The sequence below is a fragment of the Echiichthys vipera genome (assembly GCF_963691815.1).
Source record: "Echiichthys vipera genome assembly, chromosome: 9".
Taxonomy (NCBI): domain Eukaryota; kingdom Metazoa; phylum Chordata; class Actinopteri; order Perciformes; family Trachinidae; genus Echiichthys; species Echiichthys vipera.
The window spans coordinates 19,024,059-19,047,185 of NC_139834.1; the positions used below are offsets into that span (position 1 = coordinate 19,024,059).

At 40.5% G+C, this 23,127-nt stretch overlaps 2 protein-coding genes across 3 annotated transcripts; both read right to left on the reverse strand.

Moving 5' to 3' along the window:
- Positions 1–2,625: 2,625 nt before the first annotated feature.
- hspa1b (heat shock protein family A (Hsp70) member 1B) lies at positions 2,626–5,143 on the reverse strand (the record flags this gene model as incomplete). The annotated part of the gene is made up of 2 exons (XM_083920871.1): positions 5,055–5,143; positions 2,626–4,567 (listed from the first exon to the last, which is right to left on the reverse strand). The coding sequence occupies exon 2, from the start codon at positions 4,543–4,545 to the stop codon at positions 2,626–2,628; it is 1,920 nt and encodes a 639-aa protein (XP_083776997.1). The 5' UTR covers positions 4,546–4,567; positions 5,055–5,143.
- A 436-nt stretch (positions 5,144–5,579) lies between these two features.
- ahcyl1 (adenosylhomocysteinase-like 1) lies at positions 5,580–22,096 on the reverse strand (the record flags this gene model as incomplete). Of its 2 annotated transcripts, XM_083919557.1 has the most annotated exons (17): positions 21,685–22,096; positions 14,118–14,232; positions 13,265–13,408; positions 12,580–12,680; positions 12,371–12,473; positions 11,900–11,994; positions 11,661–11,767; positions 10,425–10,541; positions 10,260–10,323; positions 10,058–10,146; positions 9,834–9,904; positions 9,619–9,713; positions 8,562–8,660; positions 8,054–8,122; positions 7,835–7,913; positions 6,968–7,088; positions 5,580–6,855 (listed from the first exon to the last, which is right to left on the reverse strand). In XM_083919557.1, exons 1-17 carry the CDS (start codon positions 21,877–21,879, stop codon positions 6,849–6,851), a joined length of 1,671 nt encoding a protein of 556 aa, XP_083775683.1. In that variant the 5' UTR covers positions 21,880–22,096. The 2 variants fall into 2 exon arrangements, with proteins under 2 accessions (XP_083775683.1, XP_083775684.1); XM_083919558.1 differs by lacking the exon at positions 5,580–6,855 and having other exon boundaries at positions 6,964–7,088.
- Between the last annotated feature and the right edge of the window lie 1,031 nt (positions 22,097–23,127).

Here is a 23,127-nt window from a genome sequence, read left to right on the forward strand (position 1 = left end):
GGTGTGTGTGTGTGTGTGTGTGTGTGTGTGTGTGTGTGTGTGTGTGTGTGTGTGTGTGTGTGTGTGTGTGTGTGTGTGTGTGTGTGTGTGTGTGTGTGTGTGTGTGTGGTGATGATCAACCCTCATATTAATATTGTGTGATTTTACATATTCAGGTCTGCACTGTGGTACCAACACTTGAATATAGCTTAAAATTGTTGACTTATACAGATAGCAAAAAGTACAAACAGCATTGATTAGTAGGCTATAGGTAAATTATTGTGTAATTGTTGCTATTGAATGGGATTGTTGTGCACATATTTATAATATAGCCTACACCTGCATGTGAGGAGCACTGCTGGACAACAGACTGGAGAATTAGTGCCACTATATAAAGAAGAAGTGCACAGAAACAACTACATTACTGGACGTTTACACCAACAACCTCTTAAACTATATGTCATTTTATCAGCATCAGCATTAGTTTGAGCCTACAGCAGCAGGTCAACAACAAAATAAATCCCATCTGGATCTTTCAGTCATCTCCAGGAGTAGTCCAAGATTATTGTCGTTATTAATTTAAAGAACTGCAAAGTGTGATCCAACAGGAAGCTTGGCCTGTATGTTTAGAGAACTGGTGATGTTGCTGACACAAGGTAAGACTGCCACCTAGTGGATGCTCACTGAACAACACGTTCAGCCTGTTGGATGAAACATTCACAAGTCGAATATTTGGTGATTAATAGTGCAAGGTTGCTTCACTGAGTTAAAAGTGACAATACCACTGTGTAGAAACACGTGTGTAAGTGCAGAATTCAAAATATTAGTACCGTATTTTCCGCACTTTGAAGGTCACCTAAAAACCTTCAAATTTCTCAAAAGCGGACAGTGCGCCTTATAATCAGGTGCGCCTTATAGTGCGGAAAATACGTATACGTATACGTATGTTAAGTGGAAATTGGCATTTTTTTCACATCAAAGTCTGTTTACAGGTGGCTTAATAACCTACTGTATATGTGAGGGAAACAAGTTCTATGGAGCCTTGTGTGGCTCCAGAAGTAGCTGTGTGAAGTTTGATAAATTGTTGGTATGAGACTCAAAGTTTGAAAATGTAAAAATATCTGGTTAAAAAGATGTCATCTTACAGAAATGTGCAGCCGGCTCCTCATCCCTGCATGAGGCTATCAGCTCAAGCATACATTAGCCTAACACACCTGAATCCGAAAAACAAAAAAACTTGACCGTCGGCGGTCGAGTTGCATTGTGGGTAATGTAGGCACCAGCTTCTCCAGGAAGTAGAATGGATAGATGGATTAGGTTAGTTATCAAATAATGTAGTTTATAAGCAGAGAGAAAAACACGTGGTCTATTTAAAGTAGCCTACATATCAAAAGCTAAATTACTCATTATGCAGAGTGGACCCTGTCCATGTTACTATTTTTTGATATGTATGGACCTTTTTAAAGATTCCAAAACAGTCCTAGTTTATTTCCTGTTGCAGTAAACGTGAATGACATCAGCTGACAGGAAGTTACCAAGGACTAAGGCTGTTGCCTAGCAATGGAATTCAGTTGAAAAGATCTACGGGCTGTGATTGATTTGTTAACACTGATGATGTGTGAAGCTGTTTTCACTATAATTAGGCCAATACCTCTTCTGAGGATTGTGCGAGTCCCCACAAACAGTCGCCTGTTGGTTCTGTGGGACCTTTTAGCCCCGTCTTATTGAGCGTGGTGGCCTCACATAATTCCCAGCATAGCTTTACCCAATTTACACCTGGCAAGAAGTCTAATTAGCCGGCTTATTGAAAACACCTGTGTGGGTAGGCAGAGGCTTTAATTTGCATAGTAACCACAGCTGACAAATACATGTAGAGAGAAAATTAGAATATTTTCTTCTGAAATCGTGGAGTTTGAATATAAATGCATACAAGTGAAATAGGCAGAAGTTGAGGTAAAAGTTGAGGTAGAACACTTGAGTTAATGTAGTCTACATTGTTACACATTACCTAGTCAAAGATTACAAAATGTTTTTAAAAACAGCTTCCTATTTTTAATACTTTCTTTTAAACAAGAAAAGAAGATCAAAGTCAAAGGAATGGGTAGAAATATAAGTGCCAATCAAGCATCTTTACCAAAAACATTCCCTTGAACAATGGATTTCTCAAAAGAGTATCAAGTATCAAAACCTGTTGTAAATTATTTCTGCAGGCTGGAGCCACATATCTGTAAGTAAACTTTCCAATTTATTATCAGACCCAGTAGCCAAAAGCATTCTGCAGGGTCTGTTTGACAACTACCAGATCTTTCTGTGAGAAGTTAAAATAAATAAAATGGCAGTCTAATTAGTAGAGCCTAGAAAATAAACAACAGATGCTTATGCTTCACTTTCTGACTAAAAAAAGGTCGGCCCATGAAGTTACAATCATTTCTACAAGTTACAGACTGAATTAAGTCTTACAGGGGGCAAATATGCAAAAATCCTCTGTAAATTGTGTTTTACAAGAACAAAGAGGTTTTTTTCTTTCAGTATTTTTATTATGACAAGTCAAGAAAAATAAATGGTAACATTACATCATTTTTGTTACCAAACAACAGTGGTACGGCCAAAGCATTTCTGTGAACAAAATGCTGATGTCCATTGTTTTTAGTCCACTTCCTCAATAGTGGGGCCCTTGGAGCTGCCTCCGGCCTGGCTGCCGCAGCTTCCTGGCGGTGCTGCTCCCTGGTACAACTTGGTCACAACCGGCTTACACACATTTTCTAGTTCCTTCTGCTGATGCTCATACTCGTCTTTCTCTGCCAGTTGGTTGTTCTCCAGCCAGGAGATCGTCTGGTTGCACTTGTCAATGACCATCTTTTTATCCTCCTCACTTATCTTTCCTTTCATGTTCTCGTCCTCGACGTTGCTCTTCATGTTGTAGGCGTATGACTCCAGTGAGTTCTTTGCTGCGATCTTCTCCCTCTGCATGTCGTCCTCAGCCTTGTACTTTTCAGAGTCCTGTACCATGCGCTCTATCTCCTCCTTGCTGAGGCGACCCTTGTCATTGGTGATGGTGATTTTGTTTTCCCTGCCGGTGCTTTTGTCGACGGCTGACACATTCAGAATACCGTTGGCATCGATGTCGAAAGTGACCTCCACCTGTGGTACGCCTCGGGGGGACGGAGGAATACCCGTCAGCTCAAACTTGCCCAACAGGTTGTTGTCCTTGGTCATGGCTCTCTCACCCTCATACACCTGAATTAGCACACCTGGCTGATTGTCCGAATATGTCGAGAAGATCTGGGTCTGCTTAGAGGGGATGGTGGTGTTTCGTTTGATTAGTGGTGTCATAACTCCACCTGCAGTCTCAATGCCTAGAGACAGGGGAGCCACGTCCAGCAGCAGCAGATCTTGGACGTTCTCTGAAGTGTCACCCATGAGGATAGCAGCCTGGACTGCTGCACCATATGCCACGGCTTCATCCGGGTTGATGCTCTTGTTCAGTTCTTTGCCATTAAAAAAGTCCTGCAAGAGCTTCTGGATTTTGGGAATTCTTGTGGAGCCACCGACCAGGACAACTTCATGGATCTTGGACTTGTCCATCTTGGCATCTTGCAGGGACTTCTCAACTGGCTCCAGTGTTCCCCTGAAGAGCTCTGAGTTGAGCTCCTCAAAGCGTGCCCTTGTGATTGAGGTGTAGAAGTCGATGCCCTCAAACAGAGAGTCAATCTCAATGCTGGCCTGGGTGCTGGAGGACAGGGTCCTTTTCGCTCTCTCACAAGCTGTACGAAGTCTCCTCACTGCTCTCTTATTTTGGCTGATGTCCTTCTTGTGTTTTCTTTTAAATTCCTCTACAAAGTGGTTGACCATCCTGTTGTCAAAGTCCTCCCCGCCAAGGTGTGTGTCTCCTGCGGTGGCTTTCACCTCAAAGATGCCGTCCTCAATGGTCAGGATGGACACGTCAAAGGTGCCTCCACCGAGATCAAAGATGAGCACATTGCGCTCTCCTCTTTTACCTTTATCCAGGCCGTAGGCAATGGCTGCTGCTGTTGGCTCGTTGATGATCCTGAGAACACTCAGTCCGGAGATCACCCCGGCGTCTTTGGTTGCTTGCCTCTGAGAGTCGTTGAAATAAGCTGGAACTGTGATGACTGCATTTGACACCCTCTGTCCCAGGTAGGCCTCAGCGATCTCCTTCATTTTAACCAGGACCATGGAGGAGATTTCTTCCGGGTAGAAGGCCTTGGTCTCCCCTTTATACTCCACCTGGACTTTAGGCTTTCCATTATCGCTGATTACCTTGAAAGGCCAGAGTTTCATGTCAGACTGGACAACAGCGTCATTAAACTTTCTCCCGATCAGCCGTTTGGCATCAAAGACTGTGTTGGTGGGGTTCATGGCGACCTGGTTCTTAGCAGCATCTCCGATGAGCCGCTCTGTGTCGGTAAAGGCCACATAGCTGGGTGTGGTCCTGTTGCCCTGGTCGTTGGCGATGATCTCTACTTTGCCATGCTGGAAAACCCCAACACAAGAATAGGTCGTGCCCAGATCGATGCCAATGGATACTCCCTTAGCTGAAGACATCTTGCTTGTTTCTTTACAGTTTCTAGATAGTGGGGGAACATCACATTTTAATTTTCAAATGTTAGGAAAGCACGGATCACTGCAGCTGAATATCATTCAATATTACTAAATTGATGTCAGTAATAGTGATAAAATGTTTGTGGTGCCATGATTTTTGTCAGACAAAGCAAATGTTAGAGGTGCAGCTGAAATGAGGTACACACTGACTTAAAAACATTATCAACTGTACACTCCCGAGGGCAGTATTATGGCAAAAGGCTCTACTGCGAAAACATAAACAGAACAAATATTAAGTCTATGTTATATAATAACAAAAATGTATAACCCATATACACAGAATTATTTTTCTATATTGAAAATGTAGCTTGAGGTCATTTAACATCTTTTCTATAATATGGTTTGAATGTTATCTTTTAGGGAACAAGTGGATTAAAATAATGAATAAGTCTGCACTGATGTTTCCATTCAAATGAACTTAGCAACAACGGGATAATCAATGTCTTACTTACTTTCAGCGATGCGCTCTCTCTTCCTTAAAGATGTGGAAGGATCTCAGCAGTCTCCTTTGGTTGTTTCCTTTGTGGCAGCGTTGGCTTCCGTGTGGTTCTTCTTAAACTAATGCCTGGACTCAGTCAGGACCATTGCTTTTATAGTTACAACCAGGTTTCCAGAACTCTCCCAGCCCCCCGCCCCCTCCATGCTCAGTGACTCAACTGTTAATATTAGCAACTAATGCAGCTGGCCTGGTGCGAGAGAGCTGGTGAATATTCCAGAGTGGGACAGCAGTTTGACGCTGGGCCAGCAGGGCTGACAGCGAGGGAACACAATGTAGAGAACGCAACATTAAGGCACAGTAGGGATGGGTGTGGAAGTGTACGCAGCCATAAATTCAAGCTTTATTACCCAAAAGAATGGAAAACATGTATTGTAACTACTCAACCACTGACCTAAAGAGGCATAGCTCTTAAAGTTTTCTTGGTTTAAACACACTGTGACATGTTTAAAGTTACTTCTCTGCATTAAAAGAAGTGGCTTTATTGCTGATTTAATTCGTTTACATACATTGTATACACTTGTGCATTTTGATCACGTGAAATTTTACTTTAGGTGACCCCGTTGGATCAAATTAAGACAGTGACAATCATATGGCAAACATAAAAGTCTAGTATTTTTTCTCAACACATAGCTCATACATTAAGAGTTACAATTTATACCAGAAGCAGTGGAAGGAAGACATTAAATGCACCACTAATAGATGTGGTTTTACAAAAAAAGGAATGTTCATGTCATTAAGGACAATGCTGATATTTCATGTTGTGAATCATTTAAAAAGGCACATTCATACCGTGGCCTTAAAGGTATTATCCAGTCAAAACACTTTAAAACCAACCAAGCTGTTCACCAGTGAGACAGATCTCTGCTGGAATTTGAATGAGCGAATGGAAACTTGGTACTAAATGAGGGAAGTTAAAGTCGTTTTTTAATGGTTTTACTACACACCATTTTCAGTTCTTCCTTTTTAGGAAGGCATACGGCCCTGTTATCTTTAAGATAACATCTTAAACTGTTTTTAGAGCACAAAGCATCCCTTTGGTTTGAATTTATTCAGGAGAGGCTGTGGGTCAGAGATCATTTCAGGGTAAGTGCTGAATGCCAAAACCAAGAGTCAGGAATTAAAAATGTGCTCAGCCTTTCACAGCCTATTATAAATCATTTTAATAACTAACAAGCGCTTCATACTGTACTTTGTTGTAATAAACACTGACTGGATCATACCTTTTAGGGTATGTATGCAGATACCATTCAATTATATTATTTAACGTAAAATGATGCACATTTTAATACAGAGTTTGATTTGGCTAAGCCCAAACCCTGGCTCGTGGAATGCACTAATGAAATCTTCATGTCATCGACAGACAAAACATACTGTGGTATCTGCTTCATTCTTACGGCCATCATTTGGCACTGTGCATAAGGAGGGTAAACAAACAAATCAATACTTTGTGATCTAGCAACAGAAGCGTTAGCAACTAAATAAGTACATACACATGAAAGCATGCAAGAGGCAGGCTTTTTCTTTTAAACACATGACGAGACATGTAAAATGTTAGTTGGTTATACATTGTATGTTTCCTACATGTCATAGTTCTCATATTTAACACTATGCCTGAAGTGCTATTAATAAGTTACATTCAGCATAATTAAAATAATTACTCCATTTTGTAGCAATTTAGAAAATAAAATAGATATCTCTGTTTATCCCAGGAAAACTGTGTTGAGGGTCACAGCATCAGACACTCTCATTAATACCTGTGAACAAAATACACAGTGTTATTGTAAACATGATAAGACATCATAAAAATAAAGGAAATGCTAGACAATCAAGGATAATGGAACTTATTCGGTAAACGGTGAAACCTACCTGTAATAATTAGGTTTGAAGGGGCCGTTCTTGTTGAGGCCCATGTACTTGGCCTGCTCGTCAGAGAGCTCTGTCAGGTGAGCGTCAAAGTTTGGGAGATGCAAACTGGCCACATACTCATCTGGAAAAGATGACAGATTGGAAACTACACAGTCTGGAAAGATATGTGTTCTTATCATGTTTTTTGGCTCACTTGATGGGGTAATATTTGGGTCAAGTAGTCACATGGTGGCAACAATGAGCAACACAATGGCTACAGGTTTTTTAATATAAACTAATCAGATAATATAAGCCTTTATTGAACCCTAGGGGATAAATTCAGGTGTTGCATGAGCGCAAAAACAGAAAAAAATAAAAAAAATAATAAGTAAAGAGCTATAAAAACAATACAAGAGTAGAAGTTTTTTTTTTTAAAAAAAGCAACAAGTCTAGTATTTATATATAAACAGTGAATGCCAGACTAATATACACGATACTTAGTGTTGACTACAGTAACGATACTTAGTGTTGACTGTGTTAACATAGAAAAATAGAAATATATGATGTAGCAGTATAACATATAAACATAGAATAGAATGATATAGTTCAGTATAGTATAGTATGAGGTATATAGTATATAAGTGCAATGTAATAATAAATATATGATAATACAATCAATAAAATATAATAATACAGCTATATACTGTAACAAAATATTGAGTTTGGTGCAGTATAGTATGTATATAATATGGTATAATATATAATAATAGTACTAATAGTACAGTATAGTCTAAAAGTAAATAGGTATAGTTTATATGATCTCTGTTACACTAAATCTAAAAATTAAAAAAAACTAAATCAAAGTAAAGCAATTGCTTAATTTCTTACCCATCTTCTTTGGCAGGAGATAGACATCCTGTTTGTAACGCCCTTCTGGAGCGTTAAACAACTCAATGAGGGCCAGGGCCTACACACAACACAGAGCACACAATGAGGTTCAGAAAACCACAAGTTACGACAGAACTGCAAGGTGTTGCGTGGTGAGAGGGAAAACTGTCCTGCTCCAAGTGTCAGTCCAGGCTCCACAGAGAGGGACCCACTACTAACCTGAGTTGTGGCAGTTATGGACAACACAAATGTAGGCACTGTGGAGCAGCTCAGGTTTAAGAGGCGGCCCTAAGAAATAACAGAGTACATGCATGAATTACTGTGTTGAAATTGACACAACAAAAGTGACACAATAACATGAAAGTATGCCTCTGCTGTAATACAGCACACAGGAGCTGTTGGCTGACTTACAGTGAGATACCTGCAGGCCATTTTATACTTGAACATTACCCTAGGGCCTAGGCTAAATTGACCAGGAGGATTCAATTATCAGGATTTTCCCCTGCAAGCTACACGACCCACAGTTATCATGAGAATCTGCATATTCAAACACAACATTTCACAATGGAAATGCTTCTGAGCCTGGATTAATTCAAGAAGTAGTCTGAGTTTATAGCATAAGGGTTTAAAAGCGGTGTAAAGAAAAGCCATTAAGTGTGATACAACTAATCTTAAGATTTTTAAAGACATCCTTTTGTAAAGAAGTAGGGCTCTAAATGGATATTACCTCTGCAAGCAGAACAACCCTCTTCCCGTCAGGCCAGATGATGTGGTCAACCTGAGAGCGCACCCTCTCCCAGGTCAGCTCAGGGCTGCGCAGACTCGCCTGAGCACATAAAAGACAAGTCAGTCCTAAAACTGCATGACACATAGAATAGAATACAGAAAGGTGAGAATGAAACACAAAATGGTGTCATTTATTTGTTAACATGTCCATATAGTAAAGCATTTGTACAAAATACGTTGCAAGAATTCTAACGAAGCAGAATGCAACACAAAAGTAACAGATTTAAAAAAACAAAAGGAGAGCGAGATCTATTAAATAGCAGCAAGTCATGGAGATTAATACTCAAATCTAAAATATATGGGCATTGTGAAGGCATGTCTGTCAAAGAAAGGGGAAGATTCAGGGAAGCGTGTCATTAAGAGGGAGGCATTCTGGATCTCTAAACTGGGCACTTTCCACCTGAGAGGGTTAAATGCGGAATAAGACATGATGCCACATTTGTCAAGTGGACTAAATTTGGTCTCAAAGAACAGGATTTGATTTGAGAACAACTGCAGATGTACAGTACATAAGGGCTGAATGTGTTCATCAATCACAGACTGACATGACTAAATATTAAGAGGTAGAAGGGATTTTAACATACTGTGTCTTGAAAAATGTGTTTGAAAATGAGGTTTAAAAAATACAGAAGTGTGTTTGTTTTGTATCCACCAAGAGTGAATATGGTATTTTGCTACTGTTTTTTTAAAGGATGATGATAATTTGATGGTTATCTATAGATCACATGACTGATCAATACTGTATATAAGGAAACTGGCGACAGCCCAAGACACCACACTGGAGAAGGCATGAAAGTAAAAAACATTTGGTGCTGTGAATTCAACACTGTGAAAAGTTGTGCAACATGATTCTAATTCATGATGTGTGAAAACTTAGTAAAATAGAATAATTGCATCATATTAATGTATTAAAAATGTTATGATGATTAAAAAAAAGAATAGAAATTCAAACACAGACATATTTACAGAACATTCGTACGATCAAAAAGACACATTACCACATCAATCTCCGTATTGGAGTGTCCCATGTTGCAGACGATGCAGCCATTCTTCATTCGGTCCAGTTGTTCTCTGGTGACGACATTCTTGTTGCCTATAAATATAGATTTTTTGCAAACAGAGTTTCAGAGTGCATAGGGTTTTACAGCTTCATATAAAATGCAATTGATTATCAAAGCAGAAGTAATGGATGTCACTGCATGAGGCATAGTACCAGTGCAGGTTATCACCACGTCCATCTGCCGGATGACCTCGCTCAGCTTGACCACCCGGAAGCCGTCCATACTGTGTGGATGCACATGGAGGTATTTTCATTAGTTTAAGCAGCACAAACACAGTGAACACAGCAAATGGTGGTGATAAATGAACAGCTTATGTGATACACAACAAAGAGACAGTGGAGCACAACATGGCCAGAGCTGAATGTTAGTGACTCACCATGCCTGCAGGGCACAGATGGGGTCAATCTCTGTGATGCACACGATGGCTCCAAGGGCCTTCAGAGCAGTGCAGCAGCCTTTCCCCACCTACACACCAGCAGCACAGCGCAATGGTTAGAACAGAAATCTACAATACATGAAATGTAGTCATTGCATCAAAAGTAAGATTTGTTTTAATCTGAAATCAAAGACTGATTCACCTCTCCATAACCACACACAACAACTTGTTTGCCTCCAAACATGATATCTGTGGTCCTCTTCAAACTGGCAGAGACAAAACGACACACATTTTGATTCATCTCTAGCTCTTAACACTACAAAAAAAAAAAAAAAGTGTTCCTTCCGGATGATTTAATTCTCCTCACCCATCCAGGATAGATTCACGGCAGCAGTAAAGGTTGTCAAATTTCTGCTTGGTGACAGAGTCGTTCACATTCATGGCAGGGACGCACAGCTTGCCGGCCTTAGACAACTGGTACAATCTGAGAGCACACCCGAGAAAACATGTTCAGGCACACGCACACAAACACATGCACATATACACACTCAAACTGAGCTGCAGTCCTGTGTGACCTATGCTTTCCAGAGCGCCCGGCTAACTGACTCACATGCTGTGACCTGCAGTCCAGCTCTGTCATGTTTCTCAAAGAGGCTCCAGTGAAATCAGACCGGTGACCTTTTCAATCTACAGTGTGTATTAATACTGCTATGAGTTATATAAGTGCTTCTGATGCCGTTTGTGCTGACAGAGTATGCATCATTCACCAGGATGCTGGGTTTGATTCTAGCTCCATCTAGAGGACAAAATAATTAAACTCAGTTAAAAAAGATAATTTCAGCAACAATGGATCTTATTAGGTGTTTACTGGCTATAATCCTAGTCTGAAAATCAGAACTTCAACGAGGCAATATCATCTATGCCCAAAGAGAAGTGCATCAGCTGTGAAATGTTTCAATAGCGCGTGGAACAGTATTAAAAGTCATGAAGACATGCTAAAATGAAAGGGGTTTAAAAATACAGAGAAATGGCATGAAACCTCACACAATCCACCGTCACACTGACAAACAGTCACTCTATGTAGTACATATTTATATATCTAATATATATAACTTATTTATGAAGTGTTTACGTTGTTTGGTTGACCTCCTTTAGCTCAGCGTAGGTTATTTCAGTGTTAATGGGACACAAAGTTACAATAAATTAACTCCAAGGGTGTGATCAATGCAAGTAACTCAAAAAAATATATTGCCAGTCCTTATTATATATAGTCTATTATGAGCTGTCATAGGCTGTGCCACAGACATGTCAATGTTGTGATTTCTTGGTCTCAAAAAGATGCATTCTATTATTCTTATATTTTAGGCCATTATCCATACAGTCAGACTTATATGTACCTCCATACTTATATGATTTTATCTATTTTTTTGCACACCACCTACAGTATGTCACTACGTGTACCCCGGTTTGGGAACAAATTAAATCGAGTCCCTGTGTTTCAAATGATGACGAAAACTACTAAAACAGACCCAGGGTGTACAAAAATATGTTTCCTTCCTTCCTTTAAAACCTTCAAACTCATCAAATCTAAGCTCCATCTCACCTGTGCACTCCAGTAACACTTTCCTCCACAATGCCCCGGACCTTTTTGAAAACACTGGGATACTTCTTGTAAACCCAGTGGGTTAAGTCTCCACCATCATCCAAGATCTGAGGAAAAACACCACAGAGTTAACGGCGTGAATTATAACCTCTGCGATCTATGATAGCACAGCAGAGACCAGGGATACAACAGTTACAAGATACTGGTGTAAATGTATCATGGGATTGCCAGGTTGATACCATATTAGCCTGCCAGCCCTCCGTGTTGACACAGCGATCAATGCACCACCAGAAGTCGTCCTCTGACTCACCCTTCCATGCAAACACAGGTACCCCTGCCGGAAATAAAACATACTCCTAATGGCAAAGACAGGCAGCAGAGGAGAAGAGGACTGACCAGCTGGATGAGCAGCAGGTTCATTAGGGGAACATTACACAGTGAACGCACATGCACAGTTGATTTGCTTTACAAGCGTTAAGCTTCACAATCATGTTTTCACTGCTATTATTATCATTATTATTATTCCTCTGCCAGGTAAATTTAATATAAAGGATTTTTAATTAGCATAACTATATATGTTTTACACTTAGTCATAGATGTCGACAAAAACTATGACTAAACCAAAACTTAACAATACTTGACAATGGTGATGTGTTCTAACGCATCACCATTGTCAAGTATTAAGTTTTTTAGAGAGGAGAGGCTCTTACCTGTTTCAGCAAGAGCAGCAGCCACCTCATTCTGAGTGGAGTAGATGTTGCAGGCAGTCCAGCGACACTGAGCCCCGAGAGCTACCAGAGTCTCGATCAGGACCTAAGAGGGAGGGGTACAGGTAGATACATGAACAGGTAGCAGAGGTAAAGAAGAGAAGGACAGAACAATCGCGGTGATGTGCAGTGAACAGAACGAGTGGACGTACTGCAGTCTGAGCGGTGATATGGGTGCAGCCCACTATCTTCGCCCCAGCCAGTGGTTTCTCCCCCTGGGCTCTCTTCCTCAGGGAGATCAGGGCAGACATGTCTGGGGGGAGGGACAGATTGAGCACAAGTTAGTGGAAGCTAAAAGGATGTACAAGTTTTTTTGTTTTTTTTTAATGAAAACTAAATAACAATGTCAGCAACAGCTTTAAGCATGCCCACGTATCACAGATTTGCAGCATGGGAGTATACAAAACAACAAAACACCTGAGATGGGAGAAGAGTGATGAACAAAACTGAGATAAAAGAACTCCGATCATGTTTCCACAATAATATTGACACTGCCTCAGCCTTGGGTCATAAACTTTTTTGAGATCAGGAGGAGAGGACCGTTATTAAATAGTGTCCAAGCAGCAATGTGCCACGCCATGTGATATGTATCTAGGAACAAAGTCACAACAGGTAGCACAGAGCTCTCTTTGTATAGATGGTAATGACCATTGTCCGACTGTATCTCAATAAAATCACATACAAAAACGTTTGAGATTGATACAGCAAGCACAGGAGTGAAAGGGATGACATAAAAGACCCAATGCTGCAGAGATTCATGTCAATATTTCTTTTTCAAATGGGGGTGGGGAATCAATAATCTTTGAAAAAACGGTGTTCCTGTCATATCAGATATACCTTGTTCTGCAATTTCAATTTCACGGCGGCCGAATTCAGCCTGCTTGATGTTCTTCACACAGAAGTCACTGCTGCCGTGGGTGTTCACCTGGGCTTTGTCCCGGGGGGAGGTTTCATCATCGGAGCTGTCGGTGTAGGACGCAGCTGTGAAATGGAAAACACAAAAGGTCACTATTGTGGAAAAGCATACCAAAGAGCCAATTATGAAATATATACTTCAAATCCATTGTGTAGGGTGGAGCTTGTGAGTGCACTTCATGTTTACGTGTGTGCATTTACTGTACCCATGCTGTATTTATTTTGATGGTGTATAGCCAGACTATGTATTTTTAATGCCAATACTGATATTGATATTCAGGAATATAAAAGAAGAAATCTGATATTGATATGTCAGCCAATAGCAATTTTGTAAACATAAATACATCATTTAATCTTGATACAGATCACTTAAAGGTCCCATATTGTAAAATGTGAGATTACCATGTCTTGTTTTAATTATAAAGCAAGCCAGGTGCTATAAAAATGCTGTGAGAGTATTAAAACGCTCAATCTACAGAGAAATTAAAACAAAAACACTCAGTCGAGTGTAATACGGGACATTGTTTTTTCTTTCTAGTGAATTGTGACCAAGAAACATGCTAGCATATGTGCTTTTGTGCTTATATGTGCTGCATTTGAGGATGGGGATACACACTTCATAACTGATGATATAAGGACTTCAAAAACAGAAATATAAAATTCATCAGTCAGTTTTTGAAAGCTTCAATATCAACGGAAATCTTTCATGAAGGAAAATACAGCAAATATTATAAAATCTCATGGAAGGTGAATGAAACGTTCAGGTGTGCAGCACCTGAGCTGTAGCTGTCTGTGGAGGACTGTGAGATGGACCGAGAGAGGGAGCGGCGGCCAGCCTTGGTGGGGTACTTGCTGAACTCTTGTTTGTCCTCAGTGTTCGCAAACTGGATCTGAAGAGAACAAAACGGTGCACAATGTAAACATAAAAGCCAAACAAAATTACAGATATTACTCACTTAGTATTAGGACTTTTATTTATCTAGTCTGTATGCACTGATTAAGTGTCAACAATGAAATCAGGGGAGCTAGGAAGAACAAGGAACAAAAAGTGCCATCTTCATCAAAAATGAACACATCGGTTATATGCTGCAGGTCATTTGTTCCACTTTTTCCTGTTTCAGCCACTAAAACTGTCCTTTCAAAGGGTAAATCATCTGATGTGTGGTACAGTATATCACAGGTGGATCAGGAAGAAGGGAGCTGCTGCCTATTTTTAGGTGATCCCTCCTGCTCTGTGATTTATGCTGTGTTCAAAAGCACAGGCTTCATTTGTTGGTGTGGTTCATCCATCGTGTCAACCCAACCCTTCAAAGGGCCCAAGATCAAAGACCTGGAAACACATGAAGTGGACAGGCACACAGCTAGCCTGGCTTTATATTTTTGTATTCTAGCTTTTAAAGGAAGCTTAAAGTCTCAACTGTCCAGTCTTCGGGTTACTGTACCAAACCAAGTTGATCCAATTTTTTTAAATCTTAAAATTCTGCTACTAAATAAGAAAACGGTGCCTTGTGTAAACTTAGTCCAGTTGTAGCCTGCCGAGCCTTAAATAGAGCTAAGGATCTGACAAATCCACTAAGTGCTATTTTAACATTGTGAAACTGTGACAGTGTGGCTGCAGTAGCAGACAACAACAGTCAGTAGTCAACAATAGAAACAGTAGGGAGACTTATCCCTCAGGTCTTTTAGTAAACTGGGTCACAGAAGACAGTGAGGAGCTACAGTCCAACCGAACTATCTAACTTCACTGATCCTGTACAATAATGAGAAATGTAGCAAAGTCAGAAACAATCCCAAACTAAATGCAGAAATACTTTATTTGCACATACGTAGAAGCCCAGGTGGGCTGTAGCTTATATTCACATATGGCACTATAAATAAATAGGCTTGTAGGAAAGAGACAGGGTCACAGGTAGATGAGTAACTCAGCATTGTACTAAAATAGGAAGTCTGCAGGTGGGTTTCAGGTCTGTACCTCATAAAGGTCCTTTAGTTTTAGACCGTCTGACTTTCATTGATCTGTTCCAAGACTCAATATCACATCTAACAAACACAAATTCACAATTGCTTTCTTAACTGCTGCCGGCAAGAGATTCACTACTGCATAAAAGAAACGTTTGAACTAGTGTTACCTAAAAGCTTAAGGAGGTGTTGCACAAAGACCTGCACTGTCTCTCTTTGCCTTTCCAAGAAACCCTAAAGGTTTCTTGGCGGCTTAGTGGCAAGAAGTGTGTTGGGTCAAATCCAAGCTTTGTCTTTTCTTACAACACAGTATAATGTCACAACATCGTGTGGTGTCATGCAATGAAGAGGGGTGCACGTTCACACATTTCCTTCCTTAAACTCTGTCTTCCTGTATTCATTCATGCTTTCCTTGTCACGGCTTTTGAGTGAAAATGTTTTTTAAAATGTGTTTATATTGATGGTTTGCTTTTATGAGTGGAGGACGTTCAAAGCCACTGAAACCCATTCAAATCATTCATATTTCTTACTTAGACTTTCTTATTCCTTATTTCTATTATGGTAGCGTTCAAGTGCAAGGTTACAAAGAATTTTCTCTGGAGTCTAAAGGAAAACTGAGATTAAAATCATTCTTGCTGCAGCGATTTGGGGTGCAGATCTATTTGTTCTTCTCTATTCTTACATTTCTGCACAGCTTTGTTGTCCTTAAACACTTGCTTTGTCTCAATGGTAAATCCATTCAAATATCTTCCTTCATTGAGACAATGCTCTGGGATTTCCATGTTCTCTTATTTTAAATGTCCATAGAATTTGTTTGGACTAAAAACTAACATGCAGGCCAGCCGAGTTGACACAACACACAGACGATAAATCCGGGAACAAATAAATGCCAGACTGACAACAGACAGTCGGACGGCGCATACACAGCAGCTTACAACCATGTCTTATAGGTGATTAGGTCAGTGATTATTGCACTGAGGAGTAATGACATTAAAAGCAATACTAAATTTAAAAGGAAGATCCACTGTCAAACATAAGACTGAGAGGAGTGTATGCTTACAGCTGCATGAAACTAACATGCATAACTCAGTTACCTTTGAGTGAACAAACATTAGCAGAAGCAAAGGCTGAATGAATGGAGTTCATACGGTCAAACGTCATGTGCGTAGTGTGTAGTGTTAATAAACATAGCTTAACACTACATACGTACATCTGCCTTTTATGAGACGAATGTGTACATTTTCACCTAAAATCAGAAATAAATAGAGGTCACTGCATTGCAGAGCAGAACTGGATTAAAACAGTAGAAACTTTATTAATTGAGTGTTTATAGCTCACCATCCCTCTTTCTATGGGCAGTGACACCTCCAACATCTACTGTGTCAGTATAAAGAAACTTGAGAAGCTTGTGAGACTGATATCTCCGCATGTCTCTGTTTTCACAATTTGACAGCGCGCTCTGTCTCGTACACTTGCAAAATCGTTCTTTTATGTTTGCATCAGTTGTATGCACAGCGTCTTGAATTGAAAAAAGAGGCTTATCATTAGCATTCTGTTTCTGCTACTCTCACCCAATAAACTATCCCAGAGGAGAAGATTGTACTTTTACCTTGCATTTCTGCTGAACATTTTTGTTGCAAGTAAAAGAGAAAACACTTCTGTGTGGTCTACATTGTTGCAGAAAATGAATCCTGCATCATAACTTTGAAGAAAAGAAGCAAACTTGACATGATAAAAGTAAGTCTGGCACGTCTGTGTGTGGGATATGCAGCATCTTTAAGAATAAGTGTGCTGGATGAGTTCCCGGTGATGCATTAGTAACGACTCACCCTTTCTCGGTGCCCATGTTTGTGTGCCATGGCTGCCAGTCACTCTCCAGGTTTCCAGCCTACTTCTGTGTGCCTGTGTGTCCTCTGTGTGATGGTACAGTACTAGGTGTCCCTGATGCTATTATCCCAGAACACTCCCAGGCAGAGCCGGGGGGGGAGGATCCCTCCTATTACCGTGATTTCTAATGGCCCAACCTGAAGAGAGAAAGTCAGAGAGAGGCCTGGAGAGAAAGGGGAGGTTGATTCCCACTGAGCCTCTCTCTCTCTTTCTCTTTCTCTCTCTCTGGTTCTGTCCTTGACAACCAGCTGCCAAAGTCAGTAAGTTCTATTTTATTCTTACTTTTAAGTGCTGAGAGAGCAAACGTGACAGATTCAGATGTGTACATACAAACAAGAAACACATCTGCTGCAGCTTTTACTTTTATTGTGTACTCCTGATTTGGACTACTAAACGAAAGGGGATTGACAGGAGGAATTAAACCCTGTTTCCATTAGCCTTCTGGTGCATCAATAAGCGGCCCATCCAGTCCCATCCTACAGCTAAAAATACCCTTTCTCTCTTAGATAGCAGGCCAGGTCACAGACTTAAGCTGTGGTGTGACTGTCAGCCTATGTTCTAAAGGGTTCAATGTGGTCCTGGCATAAGGTGACATTAACTACTTAGCCAGACACCACAAACTGCCCTACAGCACCATCTGACTGAAAAGACATACAGTCAAATACGCATATACGGTCTGCTCACAATGGTCACCTTGATTTGATATTAAATCGAGCACAAATGGTGTGTACACAGTAAAGCAGTGAAGTTCCTGAGACAGGTGTAGGTCTGCCTTCGGTCTACACATGCATGACGGATTACAGTGTTGTGAAAAAACATATGCCGTGCTAATCCTTCCTCCAGAACTATGTGACCTTTAGCAGAAACTATATCTTCTACTTAATACCATACACCTAAATCTTAAATGAATATGTCTTCCAAGATAACCCATAACCATGGTCCGTAAAGGAAATGCAACCCTACCGTCTTAATTCTGTGAAATGAGAAGAACGCATACTGAAGTTAAACTAGAGAAATTCTGTTTAAATACCAAAAGGCACAACTGTGAACACAGCTGGAGAACGATGAAACTAGTCAGTATGGATGTGTTATATTTCTCAGCTTATGGTGACTTTTCCCTCAATGTTAATATGGGTTCACACTGTGGTACAAACAGTACTTTACTTGTGTGGACAGAGTTTCAATAAACTAGAAAGAAACTGTTGTCAGTGAGTCTGTCTCTCAGTTAGTTTTGGGATACATGAAAAATAGATGTGTGACATTCAAAGGGACCAATTTATTGCTAAATTTAGTAATAAGTTGTACAAAATGTTCCAAAAAAATTATATTTGAAAGATAGAAAATATGCGACTAACATTGAGAAATAACCATAACTGGCATGACTGAAAATGTTTCTTGATAATGTTTGTGTTTCTTTCTGTGTTTTGTTTATTTGGTTCTGATTTACGATGCTGCTTTTGGTTTTTGTTTGTTTTGTTTCACTGCTATTTTGGTTAGTTAGGGAAATGCTTATTTTAAGTATTAAAGGTATGGCACGATAAGCTTTGGCTTTTTCAGTTAGACATTATGTGTGATTATACTGTCATTTCATATAATTATTTAGCACTTTTAAACTTTCCTAACTGTATGGGCAGTCTGTTGTGTTGTGCATAAATGACCGAAAAATAGAAGTAAACTAACTCATTTTTAACCCAAATCGTCTTTCTTTCCTTTTTATATGATTTACTGTACATTTGCATGCCTTTGTTTAAAGCTACCAGGTGGAAAGAAAATCTGCATTTGACCTTCATAAAAACTGCCATAATGGGACAGACAAACAAGATGAGAGCAAATAAGGAACGGACATTTTTTAAGAATCTACGGTATGTAAAACAGCGGCCTACAGGGATCAGATAAAAATGATGATGATGGACGCATGAACAAATTCACAGTGAGTGAGTCCTGTTCCCAGGGGGGGCGTGTTGTGTAACTTCTGGATGGATTCAGAGAGAGAGAGGGGGGGGGGGGTAGTGTAGACGCACGCACGCACGCACGCACGCACACACACACACACACACACACACACACACACACACACACACACACACACACACACACACACACACACACACACACACACACACACACACACACACACACACACACACACACACACACACACACACACACACACACACACACACACACACACACACACACACACACACACACACACACACACACACACACACACACACACACACACACACACACACACGCACACACACGCACACACACGCACACACGCACCACTTAATTTTGCAGCATTGATTGTTTTTGTTAGTAGATTATGTGACAGCGCACCGGCTTCCTAACTTCAACAGGCATCCCACTTTTTTCATGTGTTATATTTTCAGGATTTTAATTAGTTCAATCTTTTTCCCCCAATCATTTGCGGCCCTTGTTTTACTAATTCATTTTTGTCTCTGTTTGACACCGGCCTCTCACATTTATTCATAACACACTGCTTTGTTTTCATAGGCGGAGTGCACATTCCTACCATCCAATATGTTTTCAAAAAGGCTCCCTGAGGCGACTCGCAGTCCACACATTATTGCCTCGTCTGACAGGGGGTCTGAGCTAATATTCTCAAGTCTGTGAGCCCCGCTGCTGGGAAAATACATATTTTTATTACGCCAATTATTTCGTCCACCTCTTGTGGAATTACTTCTTCTGTCAAAGTACATCCAACAAGAAAAACGCCACTTGGTGAAGCTTGCGTTTGATCATTTTTGTTCAGACTGCCAGAGAGATTCATTCAAATGTATGGTGAATTTCAAGGCTGTGTGTATTTGTTTGTTAGTTTTTAACAGGGACCCTGCCAGATAAACACTTAAATAGGACAATCTTCGTCACAGTGGTGCTGCAGCTCGTGATTAGTTTTCTTTCTCGGCCACTGCAGTTTTCCTGTGCTGGGTACGTGTCATCATGACTTCTGAGATTTATCCAAGTGCCACATTTCATGATTCTGCAATACATGTGACTGATTTATGCGCAAATACTTCAAACTAATGTAGTCCATGACTAATAAGGCCCATGAGTTATGTTAACCTGAATTCCAATATTGGACTATACTGGAAAACAAAGCTTTTAGGTTTTCGACAATCTACCAACTGATCTAAAACTTTAAAACATAGTAGCCTAACACTGGAAAAGTTTAAAACTATGGTGAAATCTATTGAGTCCAAACTGTCAGCGTGTAAATGTTTTATTCAATCATTTCAATGTTTCGCAGATCCATGTTCTTTCATGTTATTTTAAGAAAAACTCTGTCGCTGCTTCTTGGGCAGGTCCCCCTTACATGTATGACTAAAATAAATTCAGGATATCTGCTGACATACACGCCAATATACTGTACTTACCTATTTATATACAGGCCATAATATTCACGCACACTGCTGGATCCCTTGTGTCAAACAGAGCGAGCGCACCAGTAAAAAGGTCAAGTTAAAGGTCACCTTGAGGGATAGAAAAATGCTCCACAATTGCGTTGGCAAATGTAACAAGATTATGGTATCGAAAAGTTCCCAGAAAAAAGAAGCCTAAAATCCGCCTTTCAGATGTTTTACATGTTTATTAGCTGTTCGACACGGTGGTGGATCTGTAATGATACTTTTTTATACTGATGATTGTTCTGTACTGCTGTCTTGTCACAGGTGCACCTAGTGCTGCTGATGCATTTCTACCATGCTATTGTTATTTGATGATGCCCACACTTACACGCACTCCTGAGCAAATTCAAGAGTAATATCACAAACAAACAAGGATGAGTTCACTATGTATAGACATGAATATTTTTTATAAATTTGGTTTTCCACAACCCCACGCCTTCCAATGTTTCATGCTGGATTCAAATTATTCTACAAAGCCAACACCTCATTAAATAGCTCATATGTAGTGTGTGAACCTCTCATTCCAAGCTCATGTATGTATTACTTCACTTTGCAGAGGCCTTGAATCAGATGATTAAGAGCTCAACTTGGCTTTAGTTGTTTCCTGCCTCCAGGATGTAGACAATGTGATTTAAATATACAGGAAGGCTCCATGGCAGCACGTTTTTTTTGTTTTGTTTAAAACAATAATCCAGTCTTGAAATGATATGGTTGTAACCTTTTTTAGACAAATACCCCGTGGAAAGCTCTTCTCAGATTCTGTAGTCCAATCTGACTCACATAAATGGAAATATAATTGTCACTCTGCAGCTTGGTTTTAGGATGCAGGGGTCCATCATCAGTGTGACACTGCAGCACCAGCGCTCCGTTAACCTCTCTGCTGTCTCTAGTGACTTATCAATACAGGACAAATCTCACACAGGACATTTCCTGGCCTCCTACAGTAAAGTACTTCACTGCAGTGCAATGCACCCCGACGTGGATGCATCCTCCTCCTCACACGTGCCTGCCTACGGTGCACACGGGCTCTTTGTGAGTGATGATGGCGAGCATCACGTTTCTTACCTTCTTGACGGATTTCAGAGTGGGGACTGCGGTGAACGCTGCGGAGGGCATTTCCCCGACGTTCATGTTCACATCACTGCTATTCTTGCTGACCGTCATCGCGGAGTATTTTTCCGCGACGTTTTCGGTCTCTTTGACATATTTCGTGGCTTGTTTCACCTCCGCCGCCTTGCTGTCCACAACCGCGTCGGTCATTGCATCCAGGAGACGGTGAGCCTGTTACTGTTAGCTTCGTCCGTCGTCTTCTTCCTCTTCGTGCTTTAAAAAGGACCAACCGTCGCTGAAGCGCGTCCGCTAGTCCTCGGCGCGGAGCAATAATAAGCTTACTTTTAGAGAGATTAACCTGTCCTCTATCACTAACGGTACTCTCTACAAGGGCGCTAGAGACACTTGTTTCTGTCCTCCAGGTCCGCTGTCATCCACAGACAGCAACATCACCGAGGGGAGGAGGGGGCGGTTCCGATGATGAGGCTGTCACCTGAACAAGTAGTGCAGTCCGTGTGTAGGCGGGGATCATCCGGTCAGCGCCGGGGGCGGAAGAACACGGGCAAAAGTAACTTGCTGAGGGGCTCGTTGTTTATTTTTGGATCAAAAGTGGCTCCGGCTTCGGTTCATTACATAACGTTTTACTTCGGTAGCACTTGTGAGTCGGTGCAAGTGTAACCTAGATGCTGTTTCTATAGCTGCAGTCTGTCCCTGGGAGGCTGAGTACAAGCCCCGCCCCCCTCGCTATGATTGGCTGACCGTGGTACCAACGTCCGTAATCGGAAGTGTTTGATTGACAGATTGACTGCTGGGTGTGTTTAGAGCAGAGCAGGGGTCTTCAACGTTTTTAGACCAAGCAGGGACCCTCTGCTATATTATTTATTAAATTGAGTTGCATATTAAATTGGTCCTAACAGCTAGGGTGGCATTTACACACGTCTTTTTATGGTGCATACTATACTGAGATACTACAATGATCATTATCATATATTTATACATAATTTCAAGAATCAAGATTCAAGAAGCCTTATTTATCCCGAGGGAAATTATTTTGTAACAGTTCAATACAAAGGTGGGAAAGGGTCAGAGTAACAATAAGCATAAACACAAATCAATTCAAAATAAAGCTAGCGTAAAATAAATCAAGCAATGACCTAACTATGTTAAACAAACATTATGAAGTATCCGTGCATGGCTTCCTTAGTGGCTACCTTGCCTAATTTGCCACAAATGTATCTTTGCTAATAATACATTGCATTCATGTTAAAGTATATTTTCTGAAGTTTTTGAAAAAAAAGAATTGAAGAGATTATCAAACAATTCTGGCGACCCCCTGTTGCAGACCACTGGCTTAGAGCTCATACCGGAAATTAATTATAAATTAATTAATTACACTTGACACAGTTTTATAACTTGTTTTAATAACTTAGCATTTGATTTTATGCGACTCCATACTTC